General features: G+C 44.0%; 2 protein-coding genes and 1 long non-coding RNA gene across 3 annotated transcripts in view; 1 reads left to right on the forward strand and 2 right to left on the reverse strand.

The window, feature by feature from the left end:
• The window catches only part of LOC104696482 (transcription intermediary factor 1-alpha), a 58,647-nt gene extending 41,492 nt beyond the window's left edge, over window positions 1-17,155 (forward strand). Inside the window, 9 exon segments of the mRNA XM_039570344.1 lie at window positions 1,649-1,828; window positions 3,628-3,763; window positions 4,854-4,926; window positions 6,237-6,405; window positions 6,948-7,246; window positions 10,276-10,408; window positions 11,440-11,514; window positions 12,726-12,875; window positions 13,939-17,155. Coding sequence (XP_039426278.1) covers window positions 1,649-1,828; window positions 3,628-3,763; window positions 4,854-4,926; window positions 6,237-6,405; window positions 6,948-7,246; window positions 10,276-10,408; window positions 11,440-11,514; window positions 12,726-12,875; window positions 13,939-14,148 — 1,425 coding nt within the window. The 3' untranslated portion in view covers window positions 14,149-17,155.
• Window positions 493-10,292, reverse strand: LOC120411856. The gene is made up of 2 exons (XR_005604411.1): window positions 10,207-10,292; window positions 493-1,596 (listed from the first exon to the last, which is right to left on the reverse strand). It is a non-coding gene; the product is annotated as an uncharacterized LOC120411856 (long non-coding RNA).
• LOC109146158 lies at window positions 15,954-20,762 on the reverse strand. The gene is made up of 3 exons (XM_039570345.1): window positions 18,044-20,762; window positions 17,061-17,115; window positions 15,954-16,733 (listed from the first exon to the last, which is right to left on the reverse strand). Exons 1-3 carry the CDS (start codon window positions 18,110-18,112, stop codon window positions 16,042-16,044), a joined length of 816 nt encoding a protein of 271 aa, XP_039426279.1. The 5' UTR covers window positions 18,113-20,762; the 3' UTR covers window positions 15,954-16,041.
• Window positions 20,763-20,791: the final 29 nt, after the last annotated feature.

The raw sequence follows: 20,791 nt of genomic DNA on the forward strand, positions 1-20,791 counted from the left end.
TTAGCGTGGCCATGGTCTGCACACTGCAGTCCATGAGTAGACAAAACAGATTATAGTGGCTTCACCAGGAACCAGGTAAAACCTTGACTAGAAAGTTAGAGCTGCCACGATTCCCCGGAGTATGGCAAATCTGAACTTTTACAGGTGAGGGGAGAAAGCAGAGTCCACAATTGTGGGACCTCTGCTGAGTGAGACTGATCAGTGCCCAGCTAATCAGCAGCTGAGCTGGGGCAGAAACAAACACATCATATGTGTTCTAAATGTTTAGGAAGGATCATCTTTATTAAAAAGCCTATTATTAACACATGAATTGTTAGGTGCATGGAAGGAAAGAGAAAGTCATGTCACTAGAGGTAAGCAGGAAAGGATCAAACAAATCTGTGACCTGAAAAGTGGTGCATTACCATTTATGTTTGCAGTGCTTATGATATCAGAGAACTAATTCCAACAAAATTGTGTAGCAATGAGAAATAAAGACACGGACCCTCTTGGTTCTTGTTCCGAAGAGAATTGAGTTTATTGCCATCACACAAGGCCTTATATACTGTAGGAGTATGCCTAAGCTTTTATACTATGCTAAAAATACACCATGCAGGCTTTATACTGTGCTAAAAATACACTAGCTAAAATTATACCTGTTAGCATTTTTCTTAACCAAAACAAACACACGTTGGCTGCATGTCAACACCTGTGTTGCTGTCCTCGTGTCTCCTTAACCAGTCAGCACTCTGCTTATGAGGAGGTTACACAACTTATTTTTTCTTCATGCCAGCTGCACATCTTCCAAAGTTCTTTTTGTGAGTGAACAGAAGTGATCAGAGGCCTAGAAGGCTCTTATTCTATAAGATTTTTCTTATCTTCCACAAATTGAAGAAAGCTGTACAATATCTAAGAGAACTTGTAAGAATAAAAAGTAAGTTACTTGTATTCCATGCCTCTGAAAAGAAGACTGGCCTGTCTACAAGCCTTTCTTTCAAGATACCTCATTATTCAGTAATGTCTTTCTGAAACTAGAGGCCAGTAAATAGAAGGACTGACTAAAAAGGAATTGAGCAGAGTCAGATTTTGCCTGCAGTTGCCATGAAATTCCATTAAAGTCATTGAAAACTGCATACATCTAAATGAGAAAGAAATTTGGTCTGACTTGACTGTGCACTTCATATCATGGTGTTAAATATATATGTGGATGGAGATCCAGTCATTTCAAATTCTTAATGACTTTGTTGTTAAGGGAAGCACAACATCAAAGACTTGATGGCATCCAGGTGACACTGTAGCCATTTACTTAGTAAAGCACTGGAGCAGTTGTGCATTCAGCCTGTTACCTGTAGCGCTTTTATTTCACAAAAACTGTTACATTTCTTCCACAACACTGTCAATGCAGCATGAAATATTAATAGATACTTAACACTGAGGTATAGCTTTGAATTGCATTCATTTCTTCTATTCATAGTTTTCAGCTGCTTGTCATCTTCTCTTGTCTTGTGAGGTTGGTTTTTGAAATGAGATAACTTCACAGTAAATCAGGATTTTATGTTTGAATTCAGCTTCCTGAACTGAGCTGCTGGTTTTATCAGTATATTCAGTAGATGCGACCTGTTGCAAAGAAAATAATGCTGAATTGTGGATTATTGTCTCTTCTTTTTAGTGGCAGATCAGTAGTGGACAAACTTCAACCACCCCTTCAACTGCAAGCAGCACGACATCGACTCCATCCAGCCCCACAGTCACCAGTGCTGCTGGGTGTGATGGAAAGAATTACGGTCCCCCTGTGATAGATTTGAGTTCCCCAGTGGGGAGCTCCTATAATCTACCATCTCTCCCTGATGTAAGTGTAACATAGAAGCAATATTTTGAAGTCTTAGTGTTTGTGAGAAATAGAAACCTTTTGGACTGAAATTCTGTTTGTCAAAATGAGACAGTTCTAGGAAATAAACAATGCAGAGTTGCCTGCACATTGCTGGAAATACTCAGAACTGTTCTGGGAGACAGCTGTTAGGGCAACTAAGAAAAATAACATTACAGGTTGTAATTGTAACTGGACTTATTTTGGATGCTGCGTATTTTTCCCCAGCCCTCATAATGATCCTAACAAAAACGTGTTAGCTTACCTTTCATTTACCAGTGTCCATAGATAGCAGTGTTTTGCTGATGGCATTTCTGGTAGATTTTTAACATTTTTAAAATATATTTTTAACTTATTAAAAGAGCTATCTTGGGTAGGTATTAACGGTCAGCATACTGGATATATTCCTTATATCTTTTCCTTTTGGTGCTTCTTTTCTTTATATCTGCTCTAACATGCCTGTGAGCTGATGATAGAGCATAGTAAAATCATCTTTTCTTAAACTTCTAAGCTTCACTTTTATAGTTTCTTCTGAATGGTACATGTTTGCCAGAGGTCCATGTTGGAGTTGTTGAGTTTTAAGTCAGGTGACTTTATTTTTTCACATTACTGCCTAACCTGTTTTTTGTGGTCTAAGGTTTGTAGAAATCTGAAGTGTCATGGTTTTCTGGTCACAGCTTGCTGTTAATTCTTGTATCTCCCATCTATGCTTTGTTTTTAGCAATGTACTGTGTGTTCTCTTTATTAAAATGGAGTACATAGACTACACAATCCCAGTATCTGTCAGACTTAAAGAGGGAACCACACAACATGGTCATAAAACTACTGAGTCTGAGACATTCTAGCATATTTATTTTTGCACACAGTATTATGAACTCTTCTACTTGCGTATGATTGAGTTTATGCTATTAAGCTACATGGCCCAAATCACTGTAAATATGCTGACCTTGCCAAAGCTGCTGCATCCACTTTGTATACATCTGGCTCATGAGTAGAAATTACAGCGGTCAGTGTGTCTGATACCAGGGGATTTATGAGGTGTCCACTGAGAAAACTGATACCAAGGTGAGGTGTTTTCTTGTCAAACATTATCTTATATATTGGAAGAAACCAAACACTTCAGAAAGTCATTCCTCCTTATCAAACTGGAATGTGTAGTTTTTACAGAAAGTTAGAACGCTACATTGGGAGCCCTTAGAATAAAGCTCAGTTTTCTGGCCTGAGCCATGGTGGAAAGAACAAGTGTTGGTTTGCTGTTTCCATTTTGAGCCAATATGCATGGCTCCTGTCCAGAAGGTATGTAGGACAGATGGGATTGAGTGTCCTTTGAGTTTCTTCCAGTCCTGTTAAACACCAGTGGATTAAGGGGTAGTTTGTGTACAGCGTATTATCTTTTTTAGAGTATTTAATGTGAGCATGTCCAAAGAAGGTGTGGAGATAAACTTCAGCATTTACTTCAGTGTGTGAAAGCGCCCTGTTTGATTTAAGCCTTCTCTGTAGCCTCTGGAGAAAAATTGGCACTTACAGAATCATCTGCTCTTAAAATGAAGCACTGTCTGGATTTGGCTATTTTGTTTTCTTTTTAGGGAAAGCAAGATGATGCGTTTTAAAGTAACCATCTCACTTTTGGATGGCTAAACTTAGGTGAAATGCATTTTGGTCTTCACTTTCAAAATAACATTATGGCAGAGGCTTTTTGGTTTTGTTTTGGTTTTGTTGTTTTGGAGGATTTTATTCCCCTCCCAACACTAACTGCTTCCCTTTGCTTCTCCACCTTTTAGATTGATTGTTCAGGAAACATCACACTGGATACTGCTGTAAGGAAGGATGACACTGTAGAGCAGAATCAGCCAAAACCCCCTTCAAACAGGACTGTGCAGTCACCAAATTCCTCAGTACCATCACCAGGCCTCTCAGGTAATTGAATGTGGTGCAATTTTCTATTTAAGTGATGCAATTGAAAAACCTAACGTGGCAATGTTAGCACTGCCATGAGAATTAATTCTGTTTTACATTAAAGATGAGAAATAAGAAAATGAAGGCAAAGTTTTAGAAACCATAGTAGGAGGTAGAGTTGAGACAATAGTTTAGTGTTGTGATCAAAAGTTAAGCATCCAGATCTTAAGAACAGGGAGGGAAAAAAACCAGTAGATTCTAGCAAATTGGGTAGAAATCCGTAGAAAAGTGACACTTTCGGGTGTGCACCAGATTAAAATGTAGCAGCTGTGGTAAGAGACAAGTATTTGAGAAAGTAAGAGAGGATGTAACAGCAGACTAGAAATGGTGCCTTGGGAAAGATAGTGCAGCACTGACACAGGATGACCAGAGAAGTTACTGTGATGGGTGGCTGAATGCGGTGGACCCAGAGGACCCAGGGGATTCCTGTCACCATGCTGGTGGCCCTCAGCAGCTGTTCCTTGCTCCCATATCTGATGTGAGCTGTGGGAAGGCTGTGTGAGTGGGAATTCCCGGGGAGCACTCATGCAGCTTCGACACTGATGCGCTTGCGTGGTGGTCCCACATTGAGGCGGGATAGCAGAGACAGCCGTGCATTCACAGGCAGCACAGACAGCCCTCCCAGGCTTCTCAGGGCTGCTGCTCAGCAAGGTCCTTCACAAGGCTTTCGGCTCTCTGGTCCCCAGACCTTTGGTCTCTCTCTTATCTGTCCCTCAGATTTCTTCCTGCTTGCTGGCTCAAAGTTTCGTGGCAGTTCTCCTGAGAGATCTGCTTGAATTTAATAAGACAAAACAACCTGCAGTGATCAGGTGGAGGGGTCAGCCAGGCAAAGGTACTGACCCATCAGCCTGCTTACATATAATGAGCCCTTTCTTAGTCCTCTCTTTCCCTCTGTTATCTCATGCTTCTCATCCTCTCATGAAAATGTATTAAATGAGATATTTCTCAGTGCAGGAGAAATTTTTCCCAAAACGTGTGTACTTCTCCGAGACTTGTATCTCAGACTTGGCACAGACCTGTGTTCTGTTCTAATCTGATCTTTCTGTCCTAGGAGGAATCAGTGTGACAAACGTACACCCTCCAATTCGTTCACCTAGTGCCTCCAGTGTTGGGAGCAGAGAGAGGTAAGGAAAGAATGTGAGAGAAGAAAATATAACTTCCACCTCCACAGAACACGCCTCAGTCTCTTCTCTCTTTAATGCACATAGATGTCAATTTGTCTCATCTTCTCTGTTAACAGGTCAGACCTGATGGTTGTTACAGCACTCTTTGCATTCTAAAAGCAGTAATTTAATTTGTAATGTATTAATAAAACATGTAAAAATGTATTAACTCTGTAAATGATGGCTAGGTTTGCGTTATTTAAAGAATACCATTTACAAATTAGGTTTGAAGTTCAGAAAAATCAGCTAAAGGAAAAAACTGCATATTGAAAGTCCTTGTGGAACTATAAATTACTTCAGATTTAAGGAACTGATGTTACAAAGAGGGTTATTAAGAATTTTCTGCTGCAGTACAGTTAAGTGAGCACTAGATATCTACTGAGAGTCTACACGAATGTTTTTATCCCTTACTGATGGAATATTAATGAACAAATATATTTACACAGTGCTGTTTGAAGAGTGCAGATCCATTAATGTGTTGCAATAAATTAGAGCATACATCTGACATGAGATTAATTTTTCATGCGGAGAAAAATCAGATGACATTCATCCTACTTGAGTTGGAAATGCAGGTGCTTTTTAATCTAGAATACCTTTTGCTCTATTCCATTTACATGGTAAATTGTGTGAAGGACTCTTATGAACAGTTTAAATGAACAGTTTAAATGGTTGTTTGAAGAGTCTACTTGCATTTAAAAAATGTGATTCAATGTGCTGCTGCTTGAATTCGTTTTGTTAATTTGAATTATTCAGTTTTATTTTAAAATGTAAGCAGGTATTTTTGATTGTTCATTCTCATCCTATTAGGACTAAATACATGAAAAAAAAAAAGATCTGGTTCTAAAAGTAGGGTCTGAGTTTTGGTAGAGCTGCAAGGCTCTAAGAAAGTTTTCCAAGATAATGTAAATACATGTTTTATCTGCCTTACTCGATTGTGTGGTTTATAGTGTTCAGTGGAGGTGCTTTTTTGTGTGTGATCTGAAAGAAACAGAGATTATTTGCAAATCTTGCACTAATGGGTCAGACCATGAGTAATTCTCTAGTTTTGGAGCTGCACCATTAAAATTCTCCCTTTTGGTAATGCTTTTTCAGTATACATCAAAGGAAATAAGCTTGGATGTTGTATTCCATAAAGGGCATATGCGGTGCTCTGGATTCAAAGAAGCAAAGTAGATTACCATCCTGAGGTCTTGGAAAGCATCAGTGTACAGGAGGTGTCCAGTTCTGACTCGTAATTTCCCTTTTTCCCTGCCTCTTGTTGTCATTTACAGTTCTGGCTCCTCCAGCAGGCCACCAGGAGCTGACTCTACGCACAAAGTCCCGGTTGTTATGTTGGAGCCGATCCGAATTAAACAGGAGTCAAGTGCACCAAACGAGAACTTTGATTTCCCAGTTGTTGTTGTGAAGCAAGAGACGGAGGAGGAATCTCAGCCTCGGAATGTAATATTTACAGCTAGAAAGATCTCCTTTCTCTTTGGAGGGTAGTTTGTATTTATGGGGAGTAAAATAACTTACTCATATTGTGTTGGGGACTGTTTCAGGGGAAAACTAAAAAGCTAAAAGGAAGAGGTGAGATTCAAAATCAAATTAGCCCTACTGCCAGTTAAATTAACAGGTGTGATCAGACTGGTTTTATCCATTGAAAACTTGGGAAGTCCAGAAATAACTTGCTGAGATGAAATTTTCAGCTGCTGCTGGGAAGTGTTTCCAGTCATTGTGCAGGAATATCCATAAACAAGTTTGCTAGACTTTTGGGCCATCAGAGATTAGTTTTTTATTAGTGGAGCAGTAAATAGCCTTTTGTAGCTAATTTCTTGTGTTCATTTGCCTGTGTTATAGTGTGGTAGTAATTTCTGCATGCACGTTGCAAGTTTTATGGCTGCTTGCATGTAAATTTCTTACTCAGGTCAGTTTGCACGTTGTTAAGGTCATGTAAATTCACATAAATATTGTAACCTGGCTTCCTTTGTTTCTTCCTGCAGTCCATACTCACTTCATTGCTGCTGGATACCAATCACAATTCCACTTCTGATGAAGCTGTGCTAAGAACAGATGCACCAGACAGCACAGATGACCAGCCAGGGGTACTGCAGGAGAACACATTCACTGGGAAAACAGGATGGATGGGATCCTCCCACGCTGGGGAGGGCAGAAAAGAGGATGATCCCAATGAAGATTGGTGTGCTGTGTGTCAGAATGGAGGGAAGCTCCTTTGCTGTGAGAAGTGTCCCAAAGTATTCCATCTTTCTTGTCATGTCCCTACACTGATGAACTTTCCAAGGTAATTATGACCCCTTCAATTCCATCTAAAATTGCAGCAAAAGACATTAGCCTTGTATTATGAAACCCAGGATAAGAAGTTTCAGTCTCAGAGAAAGAGCAGTGTCTTTTTTAAAGTCTTGTATCCAGAAGTTTTATTATTTGGAGAAAATCTGAATTTTCTTGAAACTTCAGCTTGATTGTATTTTTTTCTACAAAATCTTTTGTAAAACTTCACTTATTTGACAATTAAGTAAGATCACATCTAGGGCATCTATTATTAAAACTGGGACACAGAATTACCAATCTGTCATAAAATGTTTTAAGGGTGACTGAAAAATATTTATACTTCTTAATAATAATTATTTAAAAAAAAAAAAAGAAGAAAAATTAATGTCTACAAGAAAAATCTGAAGTAATATATAGTATTAAATATATTACTTCAGCGCTAAACATGGCTACACTCCAAGCATGGGATGTGTAGTGACTGACATCTTTTATAACATCTCAGTCAGTGTTGAAACAAGCATTAAGCTTTCTTGATTGGCTGTTACAAAACCATTGCTCAGTTTCTTGACTTTCAAAATAGAGTCTTAAATAGGTTATTGTTATAAGCATTACCAGCCTTTGCTTCTGGAATTAGTGTCTTTGATTAAAATAAATGGCATTTTGCAATGCCCCAGCTTGGAAACATCATGCAATAAGCTTGTTTGTATTAAAGGATAAAAACATTGGTCATGACATGCTCATTGGTTAATGCTTTTATAAATATTAGGTTTTCTGATTAAATATCAGCATAGTTTATTGGTGCAAAACATTTGGATAGCAACTTAGATTAGCCCATTGATCATCTCTGTGCTACTCTGAACAGGCATACTTCTGGAACTATATCTTTCTTTTAAATGTCATTTGAAATGGCACATAAAAATGTTTCTCTTAGTTTTTGAAACTTCAAATTCCAGGGTTTTTCTTATTAAAATAATGCTATGTTACAGCTTTGTGCCATAAGGAAAACTCAGTAAGGTTACAGTAAGCACTTAAATTAATAAATATTCTTTCTGGCAAGGAAACAAAAAGTAATCTTGAAGCAGGTAGATAACTATGTATTACAAGACTTGGTTTCTATTAAAATTAAATATTCAAGAACAAGTCTTTAAAATGTCTCATTTTTACTGGATCATTCAGTGGATGATCTGAGGTAACGATGTCTGAGGGCAAGGGAGCCAAGCCAGCTTGGTGGCAGGTGTTCAGATCCATAGAGGTGCATGCTACTACAAGCGCACTGTGTTCCTGGGCTCCAGAGCACAGTTAGCTGAAGTTTCCTCCTGACTTCAGATGTATCAGGGTTTTGTTCTCATCTTTGTGGGGTTGCTTGCTTTTTTTTGTTTCCCAGCTGTAGGTCTGCCAACAAACTTTAGTCCCTCAGCATTAGTTCCTTCAAACACACAAAATAATGTTGTTATTATTATGGCAGCAGGGTCAGTCAGCTGCTTTCATGATTGCTTTTTGTTCCTGTTTCAGATGGATAGAGCAATGTCATAGGTTCATACACTCACAGGATGGTTTGGGTTGGAAGGGACCTTTAAAGGCCCTCTAATCTGAACCACCCTGCAATGCTCAGGGACATCTTCAACTGGATCAGGTTGCTTGGAGCCCCATCCAATCTGGCCTTGAATGTTTCCAGGGCTGGGGCCTCTACCACCACTCCAGGCAACCTGTGCCAGTGTTTCACAACCCTCACAGTAAAAAACTTTTATCTAGTCTGAGTCTACCCTCTTTCAGTTTAAAACAATATTCCCATATAGATTCATAAGGCCTCTGCATCTTTTTTCCTTCACTCCAGCCTACCACATTCTTCCTGATCCTTGGATATTGTAATGCATCATTCCTCTGTCTTTAATTTGTTTCTTGTTTTCTTGTATCATAAGATCTTTAGGTCATGGCCTGTATCAATTTTTGCATGTCTGCCACATCATTTCTGTAAGGCTCATCCAGGCACAGAGGTGACATTGTCATAAATCACTCTGTGAAGTTAAGACAGTAGAAAGTAAAACTTCTTCTTGAAGCAAAATGCCCATCATTCACCCCTGTATGCTAAAACTGGCAGATGGTGAAAATTTTTGGATCACTCTGAATAGGAAACAGTAAGATTTTATTTTTAAATTTTTGAAGTCTTCTGCCTTATTACTGAAATGAAATGAAGGGTGCTGCAGAAACCATTTCCCATTTATGAAGACACTGTTATTATAATGTACCTCTGAGCAAATACATGCAGTTGGATCTCATAACTGGTTATTGCTGGATTCTGTCTTCTGTGTGACTGACTATTCAGCCCTCTGGTGGTTATCTGCAAGCATACAAGTTTCTTCTTTTGTGGAGAACTATATTAAAAACATAGACTCTTCATAGTTTTTTCAAAACTGTGAGGTTCATAAATTGTGTTTGACAATCAGTGGACATAGCTTGCAGAACTAATTATGTCGCAGTCTTATGCTGACCTTTAAATCTCCAGGGTTGTCTTATATATAAAACTGGTAAAATCATGAACATCTGAAAGTTTTAGGGAGTGAAATATTTTCAGTTTTACAAAAACTCTTGTCTGTGGTAATCTCTGTAGATTAGTAGTGTGCTGTAGATCAAGCTTATAGAGAATATGTAATTCTCACCATATAATACTAACACTTTTCCTTCTGTTCAGCCCATATGATTCCTTCAGTAGTTATGGGTTGTACAGGGCTCTTAAAAATGCTTTCCTTAAATCCTGTGAGCTCAAGTGAAAAATTTCAGTATTGACAAAGGTAGAAACCATCTGTCTATCTTTCTGTTAGGACACCATTAATGACACCAGTGCCACTAAAAGGAAACAAAGCTGTAGTAAAGCATTTTGGCCAGCTGTCTCAGCCTTTTGTAATGTTTTAAAAATCACCACCAACAAAACAACAGAGATGCAGAGAAAACCCACCCCACAGATGAGGGACTTACCCAGAAATATGTGGAAAGCCTTCTGTCAAAGGTGTGCTCCCTCACACAAAGTCTTTTTGTCTTCTTTAGTGGAGAGTGGATTTGTACATTCTGTCGGGATTTGTCCAAGCCAGAAGTTGAGTATGACTGTGATAAACCTGCTCACGGCTCTGAAAAAAGAAAATTGGAAGACACCACGGGTTTGGCACCCATAGACCGTAGGGTAAGGATAAAATTGCTATTTAAAACTTTTAAACCGAAGCAGTTTTGAGCTGTGTTAGAAACTTTCATCAGTGTTTTACCTGGTTTCAGTTGGCAACTTGTGTAAATATGCTGAAATTAGTATTTTATGTGGGCTCTTGGTCTACATGTAGAACCATTTATGGCAGAGTACTAGGGGGAAGACTCTCAGGTTCACGATGTATGACACTGATAATGTGGGTGATTTTGATGAGATTTATTGCTAATACAGTACCTAAATATTGCCAATGCAGTGTATTATACCAGCAGGTCTAAAGGGCTGTAACATAAGCAGGTACAGCTGGAAACGTGCAGGTTTGCAGAAAGCACAATTGCAAAGCAGCAAAGCACCCACGGAGCTACTTTAGGATTTTATCTCCACATGTGGCTGGATCTTAGCCCTGTTAACTCCCCTGTCCAAAACGGAGTGTTCCCATCTTCGGGCTGGATGTACCCTGCAGGTGTCCCATCCCTGCTGGGCTGGGATCCACCTGGAAGCTGCCCTGCAAGCTCTGGAGATCAGTTGGCCCAGTCTCCAGGAGCATTTTGTACCCTTTTGCAGGCCCACGTGTACCAAGATCAATCACAATCTTCACCATTCCCCCATCTCTGGAATGCATTGATTATGCAAGCATCCAGACAGTTCCTCCTGCAATTCCCACCTGGAGTTATCTTAGGATAAATCACATTGCCCATCAAGAGCAGTGTGTGTGTTTGTGTGTGTGTGGAGGACAGACTGTCACACCATTATTTACATGTGCTCTATTGATATTTTGCATTAAATGTAAGTTATAAGTCCTGTAAAGATTCTGATAAGGAATCAGCAAGCATAAAATCACACAAAAGTATTTCTAGAATCTCTCTCAAGGCTCAAGATCCAGTTTAATATATTTGTATACACAAAGAAAAAGGGGGAATACTAAGCATCTGTTCCATATCTTCCGTAGTTTGTGATTTTAGAATAAACCGTGTAGGATTCCTGAATTACTTGGGTCTCTATTTGTCTTGACACAGAAGTGTGAAAGACTGCTGCTGTACCTCTACTGCCATGAAATGAGTCCTGCCTTTCAAGATCCAGTTCCTCCCACAGTATGTACCTCACTTCTTCCCATTTTATGTTAGCAGCATATTTGCCATGTTTCTAATGGCATTCCAAACTCCATTATCAGAAGTCAAATTCCACAGATATTGAATACATTTAAACATGTTTAGTTTTATTAAAACTCTGTGAAGGGGGGAAGTTAAAAGTTGAAGCACTGGGTTGGCAGGGGATTTATGAGTAAAATTCCCCAATAGCTGATTTTACTTAATACTTCAGAAATAGTTACAGAAAGTAAGTTCTAACACTGCTAACTTCATATCCTGAGTTGTATCACTGAGAAGGTGAATTGGCATATATTTGGGGGTTTTAAACATTACCTGATTTTGAGAATCAGGGTTCTCCATAGTACTAACATGAAATCGAATTTCTTACTGTTAGCTTGAAATTTGTTCGTTTAAAATGTGAAACAGTACCTGGGTGCATTAGAAGTCCAAGGATACACAGAACTACCACCATGATCAGATGAAAAGATGTTCTTCAAACAAGTCAGTAGGGAAGGAAAAGTCAGTGGGGAAAGAGTTAATCAAAAAGTAGTATGTTCCTATGCAGCCTTTATTCCATTTGAATAAGAATTCTGAAGAACATATCACAGAGTTTAATAAGAAATGGCACAAGAGATTCATTGATTAATCATATCATGGTCATGTGTTACTAAATTCAGGTATTAAAACATTAAAATGTGAATCTAGCTAGGAAAAAGTATCAATATATTACCACTGGATTTCAAAGCTTATTTACTAGTTTCTTATTCTTTCTAAAGAAAAAAAAAAAAGTTAATCCTACAGCCACAGTTTGAGTATCAAAACCATTGATATCACTGAAATTTGCCACCATTTCAAGGACTTATTTCATACGGTGGTCTTGAGAATGAAACTTAATAGATAGCTTATTTGACTACACCTGAAAATAATGTCCAGACCAAGTCATTGGCTCTATTATATGTAGTCAGTGGAGGTTTTATGTGTTTCTCTTTGATTTTAAAATAGGCATTAGAAAGAGTATATTTTAGCCAACAAATTGTCATACATCAGTGTTATTCCAGAAGCTGTCTGCATGTATGTTAAAAGTGCAATTCTTGTATCTTTGAGTTGTACTTTGAAGATGAAACTAAACCTTGCCCACGCCCTCACATCTAAAGGTTTATAAAACAATAAATTATGAATATGATTGCATTTGGGATTTTTTTTTCTCCACTTAGGTCCCTGATTACTACAAAATAATCAAAAAGCCTATGGACTTGTCAACCATCAAGAAAAGACTTGAAGTGACCAATTCATTCTACACAAAGCCAGAAGATTTTGTGGCTGATTTCAGACTGATTTTCCAAAACTGTGCTGAATTTAATGAGGTTAGAAAAGTAGATACTTTATCAGGTTTTGTTGGTTTAGTTCCTTTGAGGAAAACTGTAATGGGGGTAGAACTTTCAACACAAGAATTTATTGTATTAAACTTATTTTGATTATGAGACTGCAGTGAAAACATTGATCAGATTTAACACTGCTGTGGTCTGAGATGACTCTGCAGTGGAGATCTTTCCATGGAGGGGAGGAGGATGGTAACAAACATAGCTGAATGGCAGGACAGCAGGTGAAGAAAAGGACAGTTTTTTATCATGCAGGTTAATGGTGGACATTATGATTTAAAAATTGGTTTCGTCCTCCTTGTCTCAGATCTTAAATTCAGTGGGATTTTCATTCTGGGGGCTCTGTACTCACCCTTATGATTTCAAGTTGCATGTTGAGTGATTATTATCCCCTACTGCACATAAGGGAACACGTGGTGAAATAGGGATGCAGGTTCTGAGTGGACCACAAAATGAGAGAGAATTACAGTGGAATAAAGGCTTCTCCAAGTGGCCTCCATGGGGTTCTCATCCAGTCATCCTTGATAGCCAGGAGTTATTCCCACCACAGTGATCTCCACTTCAGGAAACTAAAAGCTCTGGTGGCTGTGGATGACTTTAGGACTGCCTAGTCTTCCACATTACAGTCATTGTCTACTGAGTAATATTTTCACTGTTACTAAAAAGATCTGTAAGCTAGAGAAGTTTCTAACACCCTGAGGACGTATCTATGTGTTTCACAGCGTAACACAACTTCTGTTCCCCTGCCCCCACCCCAGTCAGGATTTAAGAGTTCTTAGAATCTCTTTACATAGCTTTCAGAACCCAGGCAGGGTGGCTTTTGTGAGTGGCTTCTGTGGTCACCTGTCAGAGAAAAAAATCATTGGGGGGTGTTGAAAGATCTGCCCTCGCTCTCTGTTCTGCAGACTTGTGCTCTTTGGGACCCTGTGTTCTGTAGCCATTCTTGCTGCTGATTGATGTTTTCTTGTCGTTTGTACCTAAAAGTCCTAGTGTGACCTGAGTACAAAGCTATTTCATGATGCACTGATGATGTTAATTCACCCAACAGCCTGACTCAGAAGTGGCTGATGCCGGCATGAAACTCGAGGCCTACTTTGAAGATCTTCTAAGGAACCTTTATCCTGAGAGAAAGTTCCCTGTACAGCCAAGCAGCCAGAGTGAAAAAGAGAATCCAGAACTTACTGATGACTCAGATGATGACTTTGTACAGCCCCGGAAAAAACGCCTCAAAGGAGAAGACCGTCAGTTGCTTAAATGAGCCCCATGTGTTACGACAAGAAGTTTTTTTAAAACTGAGAATATTTATCACTGTTCTCACTGTTTTGACTTGTAGGTTTGTGAATATTTACTAGACTTTCTCCCCATCTGAAACACAAATCTAATGGAGATCAAGGCATGTGAAGAGCTTCTCTGAAGTTCAAACCTTTCATCTCTTTTGTGGATCAGCTCAGAAATTGCCATTTGTGTGGGGTGACAGCTGTTTAACTTTGCTTTGAAGAAGAAGTTTGTATAGAATTGAACTTCAAAACATGACATGGGTTCAACATGTGGCTTTCTGAGTTTGAAGAAAATGTGATCTCACCAGATTTTTAATTTTACCAAAGGCATGTGGCTGGCCATAATTTGATCTCTCTGTACTGTATTCAACACAAACCACGAAAAAAGATGGTGTAATGTTACTGTCCTGCAATACTGATTGGTATAATGAGAGTGTAGTTGCCCCCAAAGAAGTTACTGGGAATTTTAAAATGTAAGGGAGAGGGTATCAAAAATAACTTTAAAAAAAAGGAAGAAGAGGAATTTGTTTGAGAGTTTCTAATGGAGGAAGTAAAGGACAGAATACTTTGGTTTGCACCATTTTTCTCACCACCAGCAGGAAGCAATGGTATTTCTGTACTATTTTGTTTAACAGGTGTCTCAAGTGTGATGTACCTCTGTTTAATGAATTTGATGGGGACGTCTTGAGTGGAAAAAGTTTGTTTGCAAAACCAGTCATTTTTGTGTATTTTTAAAGACGGGAGAAAAAGCATCCTTTCTGTCCACAATCCCTTGTTCTTTTTCCGTATTTCTAAATCTGCCATTGTCGGAATGCAACCAGCATTCACCTGGGAGTACACAAGTTTGAAGAGAAAGAAGGCTCTTCAGCCCTTCATCTATCCTGGTTAAGATCACCACAAAATGAGGATGAAGTACCTTATTTTGTTTGGTCTACTTTCCAGAAGCTCTGACAACAACATTAGGATTGCTTCTGCCCTCCGAGGCTGCAGAGTTAGAGCAGTACTTGTCTGTGGTTGCCCTAGCTATTGTTTTTTAGTCTTCATTTATGTCATCTTAAATGAAAACTCAGTGTTTGGGAGAGCAGACAGCCATTTGGATTAATTGAGCTCTGACTGTGCCAGAATTCTGCAGTTTGACTTGCGAAGACACTTGAGCGTACCCAAGCCTGCTTCTGCCTGGCTCTGGAGCCCTGGTGTGGTGCTGTGCATGGAAGAGACTGGATCCAAGTGCTGCTTGTGCCTCTCTGCTGCGTGCATGTGGAATGAGAAAAAGGCCTGGCTTTGCCTCTCACCTGATGAGATCGTGCCTGTCTTTGTCGTAGGGTGGCACTGCACACTAAAATATAGTGGACACTCCCATAAAATACTCAGTTGTGGTTGCAGCAGGCCTTTTGACATAACCTCTGATCATGTGGTGGATTATTAGGCTGCCCAAAGTAACCAGTTATTTTCCTTTTTTTTTTTGGTGGGCTTCGGTTTGCTGGGTTTTTTAAATTATTATTGCTGTTGTCACTGTTGTCATTTTAAAGCAGGAGAAGGCAGTGGCCTGATGCACTCCTGGCCCATGCTGAGGCAGCCCCTGTGCCCAGGTGAAGACATCTCCCTGCAGAAGCTGATTTCGTTTGAGAGCCTCAGGAGTGGCCTCTGGAAGTTCTTTTCCCTGAGGAAAGGGATGCATGTCCCTGCCTTCAGGGCACCTCCAGCGTGACCCACCTGTGAAAGCTTTCCATCAGTTCTGTAGTTCCAGCCAGCCCCTGAAAAACTCCAAACTTAATCCAAACAAAACTTCATCCAACTCTTGAGCATTTATTTTAAGGCATCTCCGAGGGCTATTGCTTGGGATTTAATTTCTGTGAGGGAGGATTCCCTTGGCTTTAATGCTGGTGATGGATGATGTCCTCAGGCTGGAAGGGAAGGGATTTGGGGTGCATGGGACATACCTGGTAGGTGTGTGGGAGTTCCAGGAGGTCGGCATTGGGAATTGCTGTCTGAGCCCCTCTGCAAACACACAGTGCCGACGTTCCCAGGTAATGCCCAAGCTGTTCCTTGGGGGATTTTTGGGGTGTCAGTGAGGTCTGTCCACAGCGAAGCATCTCTGGGTTCCTGTTCAGAGTGGCCCCTGGCCAAGGAGCTGTGGGCAGCCCTTTATCCATGTCCATCTGAGCACTGCCCGGGCATCCCAGTGCCCGTGCCTGGGATGTGTGTTTTGTATTCTGCGTGCCACAGGCAGGACACTGCAGGCACAGCTGCTCCCCTGGAAATACAAAGGACAAGAGGTGCCAGTTCCTTTCCTGTGGCTCCGGACCTCCCACCCTGCTTTCCCGGCCAGCTGGGACACACGGAGAAAACACCAAGGAACATTCCTGGCAGCGAGCGGGAGTCACCGAGGGCTCTGCACGGCTCTGGGCCAGAAAAGCAGCCCCAGCCTCAGCACCTGCCCTGATTTTGGGCTGTGAACACTCACCTGCAGAAAACGCCCCTGTGCAAGCGGGACCAGCCCTGACACTCCAGAACAACTTCTGCAACGGACCAAGTGAACCCTCAGGACTCGTCCTGCGCTTTCTCCCTGGAAAAGAACATTGCATGAGTACCATTACAGCTGTTGGGTAAATCCTGGAAAGGGCAGGAAATCGTCATTATTTGTAAGAGTTTTGTGCTGTCATGTCAGGTGCCAGCCAGTTCTGCTCTAGAGCCGTTCCAGGGGCTGGTGGGTGAAGCAGCATGAGCAGAAAAGAAGGAGCTGCATTGGCCTAGGAATTCTCTTGCTGGCAGCAGTCATTCTCATCCCAGGCAGGACCTTCCTCACGATCCCGAGATTGGCTCAGGTGCTTGGAGCAGGGTGCTGAAAATGCCAAGATTCTGAGTTCAATCCCCAGATGGGCCAATTACTTACCATGGTTTGACTTGATGATCCTTGGAGGTCTTTCTAACTTAAAATCTCCTGTGCTCTGTAAATAAAGAGTAAATAGTTTTCACTGGCTTTTTAAACCCAGAGGTTTTTTCCGTTGGAGTGCGAGCCACCGAAAAAGGGAGGGAGAGCATCAGGTCTCACCCGGCAGGTGTCGGATGAGCAGCCGGAGCGGGACCGAGCCCCGTCGGGGCCGCAGTCCCCACGCCGGTCGGAGTCGGAGCAGGAGCGGCAGCGCCGGACTCGGCCCTAGCTCCCGCCTCGGAGCGGCTTCTCCCGCCCGCCGCGATCCAGCCGCGCTCGTTCCGCGGGGGCACGGCGGACGGGAGCGGGCACGGGGAAGGCGGGCGCTGCTCTGCCACGGGGGGTGCGGTGGCCCTCGGGGCGGGGGCGGTTCTGCATCCTCGCACCGGCGGCTGCGGGGCCGGGAGCGCGCACCGGGGGCTGCGGGGCCGGGAGCGCGCACCGGGGGCTGCGGGGCCGGGAGCGCGCACCGGGGGCTGCGGGGCCGGGAGCGCGCACCGGGGGCGCTGCGCTCGCGCCGCCGCTCCGTGTCCGCCAGGGGGCGCCTGAGGGAGCGGCGGCGCCTGAGGGGTCCCGGGGCCCGCACGGGCGGTCCCCGCGCCCCGCCCGCTTCCAGCCGCAACCCAGCGCCTGCTCCGGGGAACCGCCGCCCTCCCGGCGGGCCCGGCACCGCCACAGCCCCGGCTCCCCGCGGCCGCAGGGAGACGGCGCGGGGACCGCGCCCGGAGCTCCAGGGGGACCCCAGCCCAGCGCCCGTCCCGGAGCGGCTCCTCCCGCTCGCGGCGATCCCGGTACCGATCCCAGCCCAAAACCCGCCCCGGTCCTCCGGCCCCGGGACCCGCATCCCGCCCGCCGAGGGAGAAGCGGCTCCGCCCGGGACTCTCAGCCGACACCGGCAGGACCCGAACCCGAATTCCCGGGCCCGGATCCCGGCCCCACCTTACCGCCTTGGTCTCCGCGCAGCGCTGGAAGCAGCCCCCGGTCCGGCGCTCCGAGCGACGGTCCCGCCGCATCTCAGGATGAGCATCCAGCACACAGAACGGAGCGGGAGCGAATCCGCCGGGATTTATGGGCGGGGCGGGGCGGGGCCGGCTCAGGTGTGAAGGGCGGGGCCGGCTCAGGTGCGCGGGGCCCCAGAGCGGCTGCGCGGGGCGGGGCCGAAGGGATTTAAGCCCCGGGAAATGCTCCCGGCACTGGGATCGGGCCTTCGGGTCCGGGTCCTGCCCGTGTCCGCTGGGCGGGGTCCCGGGCTCGCCCGCGGGCGGGAGGAGCCGCTCTGGGACGGGCGCTGGGGCCGAGCCCGGCGCTGCCGCTCCGGCTGCGGCCCCGGGACCCCCAAACCCCGCCGCTCCCTGCCGTGCCGGGGGAATTTTTTATCCCGCACAGGCAGATAATTCTCATGGAGGAACCCCAAAAATAAGGATATGGGGCGGGCAGTGTTCTGCTTTGAATTAAAAACGCATTGGGAAAAATAAATCTGTGGAACAGCTCATTTCCAATCCTGGACCAGCTTCTGTGTGATTGGCTGTGATTCCAGCTGCTCCCATGGTATTTTCAGCCTGTGGGACTCTAATGAAATGCCAGGTGCTGAGCATGACAGAAAATAATGGGAAAATTCTCTGGATCAGGCAGTGTCCCAGAGGTCTGGCAGTGCCCAGCATTCCTGGCTGGAATTCGGGGGTCCCAGCACAGCCCACCTGTAGTGGACCTGGCATTGCCCAGCATCGCTGACCAGCACAGCCCCCCCAGCACAGCCCACTGCTTCCTCAAGTCCCCTTTAACCAGGATAATTTTTTGGGGTGGGGGCACCTAAACCCAGCAGAATTGGCTTTAACCAGTTTTGGGGGATCTCCCCTCCTCACTGAATTCCCGCTGCCAAAACCCAGCCTGAGGCTCAGCTCCCCCTCCCCTCAATCTCTCCAAGGAACTGGACTTGGATTTCCCAATCCAGCAGGGCAGCAATGCTGTTCTCCTCATTGCGTATCTTGATTGCAATAACTGCCTAAGAAAGAATTCAAAGAAAGAAGAGACAATAAAGAAGAGCTGCCAGCTCCAACCAAGGGCTGCTCAAACTCCTTCTCAATCATTTGCTTTAATTAACCACACTGACCTCGTCTGTGCCTGCAGCCCAGAGGGAATCTCTTCCCAACAGCTCCAGCTGTGCTTGGTGTGTCCTGATGGTTCCCACAGTGACACACCACCGCCTCCTCCGCCCGCTGCCTTGGGGAGTTTCCCTAAGGTGCCACCAAGAAAGGAGCCTTTTACGGACACAGTCGTGGGATTCAGGGGAAGAAAAGGAGTTTTCAGTCTTCAGCATCTCCCACTCCATCGGCACTGACAGCAAACACGGCTTCAGCCTCGGCCAGACACGGAGAGTCAGAGATTTTACAGATCCTGGTCTCACCTCGGCCTTGCCGCAGGTATAGCCTGACAGGAAGGGTCAGGATGGACAGCCTGCTCCCAGAAAATCATCCTAATCCATACAGCATCGAACAGAGCTGTACGAACTGCCCGAGACGTTCATTTCCCTGCGGACCAAGGGCTCAGGAGGGAAACACGGGCCGGGGTCCTCTCCCTGAATCAGCCTGAACAGCAGCTGGGCCTGGGGGTTGCTGTTAAAGCCCCGGCAGAGGCCACCTTGTCCAGGGCATTGCTGCCAGAGGCCATTCCTGCAAAAGCAGGGAAGAGAAAGGGATGAACCTTGGAGCTCCTGGAGTTAGCCAGGAGCTTTGCCAAAAGACTGGAAGAAAAACTCACATCCCCGGCAGAGATAAAAACAGACAGAAAAAAATGCAAGACATGGTGATGAAAAGAGAACTGAATGACTGGAACCACTTGAAATGGATAAGAGGAAACGGCCTCACATGATCCCAGGGGAGGTTTAGGCTGGATATTGGGAAGTCTCTCAGTGGAAAGGCTGTCCAGCCCTGGCACAGCTGCCCAGGGCAGTGGTGGAGGCCCCATCCCTGAGGGATTTAAAGCCGTGTGGATGTGGCACTTGGGGACAAGGGACAGTGGTGGCCTCGGCAGCGCCGGGGAACGGTTGGGCGCCGTGATCTCTGAGGGCTCCTCCAACCTGAAGGATTCCATGATTCCAAGGGCACTCCATACACGGCCAGCACAGACATACCTGTGCCTGCTGCAAACATCATTTCACTTCCTCTCCTTCACTTGGCTGCCAAGTATTCCCTGGCAACAGGAAACATGGGAACAGTCCTTGCTGTGGGAGAAGCCAGCGAGATTAGATCAAAATCCCTTCAGAAAGAGCTAACAGGATCCAGCCAGTCCTGTCCCCAGCTGCTTGGGAAGGTCCCAGTCCCTTCCAGTAGGAAAAGAGAGGGAAATCACCTCGTGCCGAGGGACAGTGACACGAGAGCTGCAGAGAGAGCAGCAGAGACGGGAGAGGAATGGCAGCACCAAAGTTTCCAAAGGGAATGTAGCAGGTTCAGTTCGTAAACTGGGCAGAAACGCCAATTAAGCGTAGTGGTTTGGTTCAAAATATCCATTACTTACTTTCCTTCTGTGAGATAAGAATTAGGAGAAAGCAAAACAGGTTCAAACTTAAAGAGTTGCAGTACAAAGAAAGGGTTTTATTACTAACAGAATTAAAAGTAAAAAGAAATAACAAGAAATTAAAGCAAACCCCCTGCCCCCCTTCTAGCACTTTCCTCCTTTTACCCAACTCACACAAA

This window comes from Corvus cornix, chromosome 1A, assembly GCF_000738735.6.
Source record: "Corvus cornix cornix isolate S_Up_H32 chromosome 1A, ASM73873v5, whole genome shotgun sequence".
Lineage (NCBI taxonomy): Eukaryota > Metazoa > Chordata > Aves > Passeriformes > Corvidae > Corvus > Corvus cornix.

What these genes read in the sequence shown, in the direction of transcription:
- LOC109146158 (XM_039570345.1), bottom strand. Translation starts at nt 18,112, where the DNA reads ATGCGGCGGGACCGTCGCTCGGAGCGCCGGACCGGGGGCTGCTTCCAG. An exon ending in GCTGCGCGGAGACCAAGGCG is followed by an intron (nt 17,116 to 18,043) that starts GTAAGGTGGGGC and finishes CTTTATTTACAG; the next exon opens with AGCACAGGAGATTTTAAGTT. An exon ending in GATCATCAAGTCAAACCATG is followed by an intron (nt 16,734 to 17,060) that starts GTAAGTAATTGG and finishes GTTCTTTTCCAG; the next exon opens with GGAGAAAGCGCAGGACGAGT.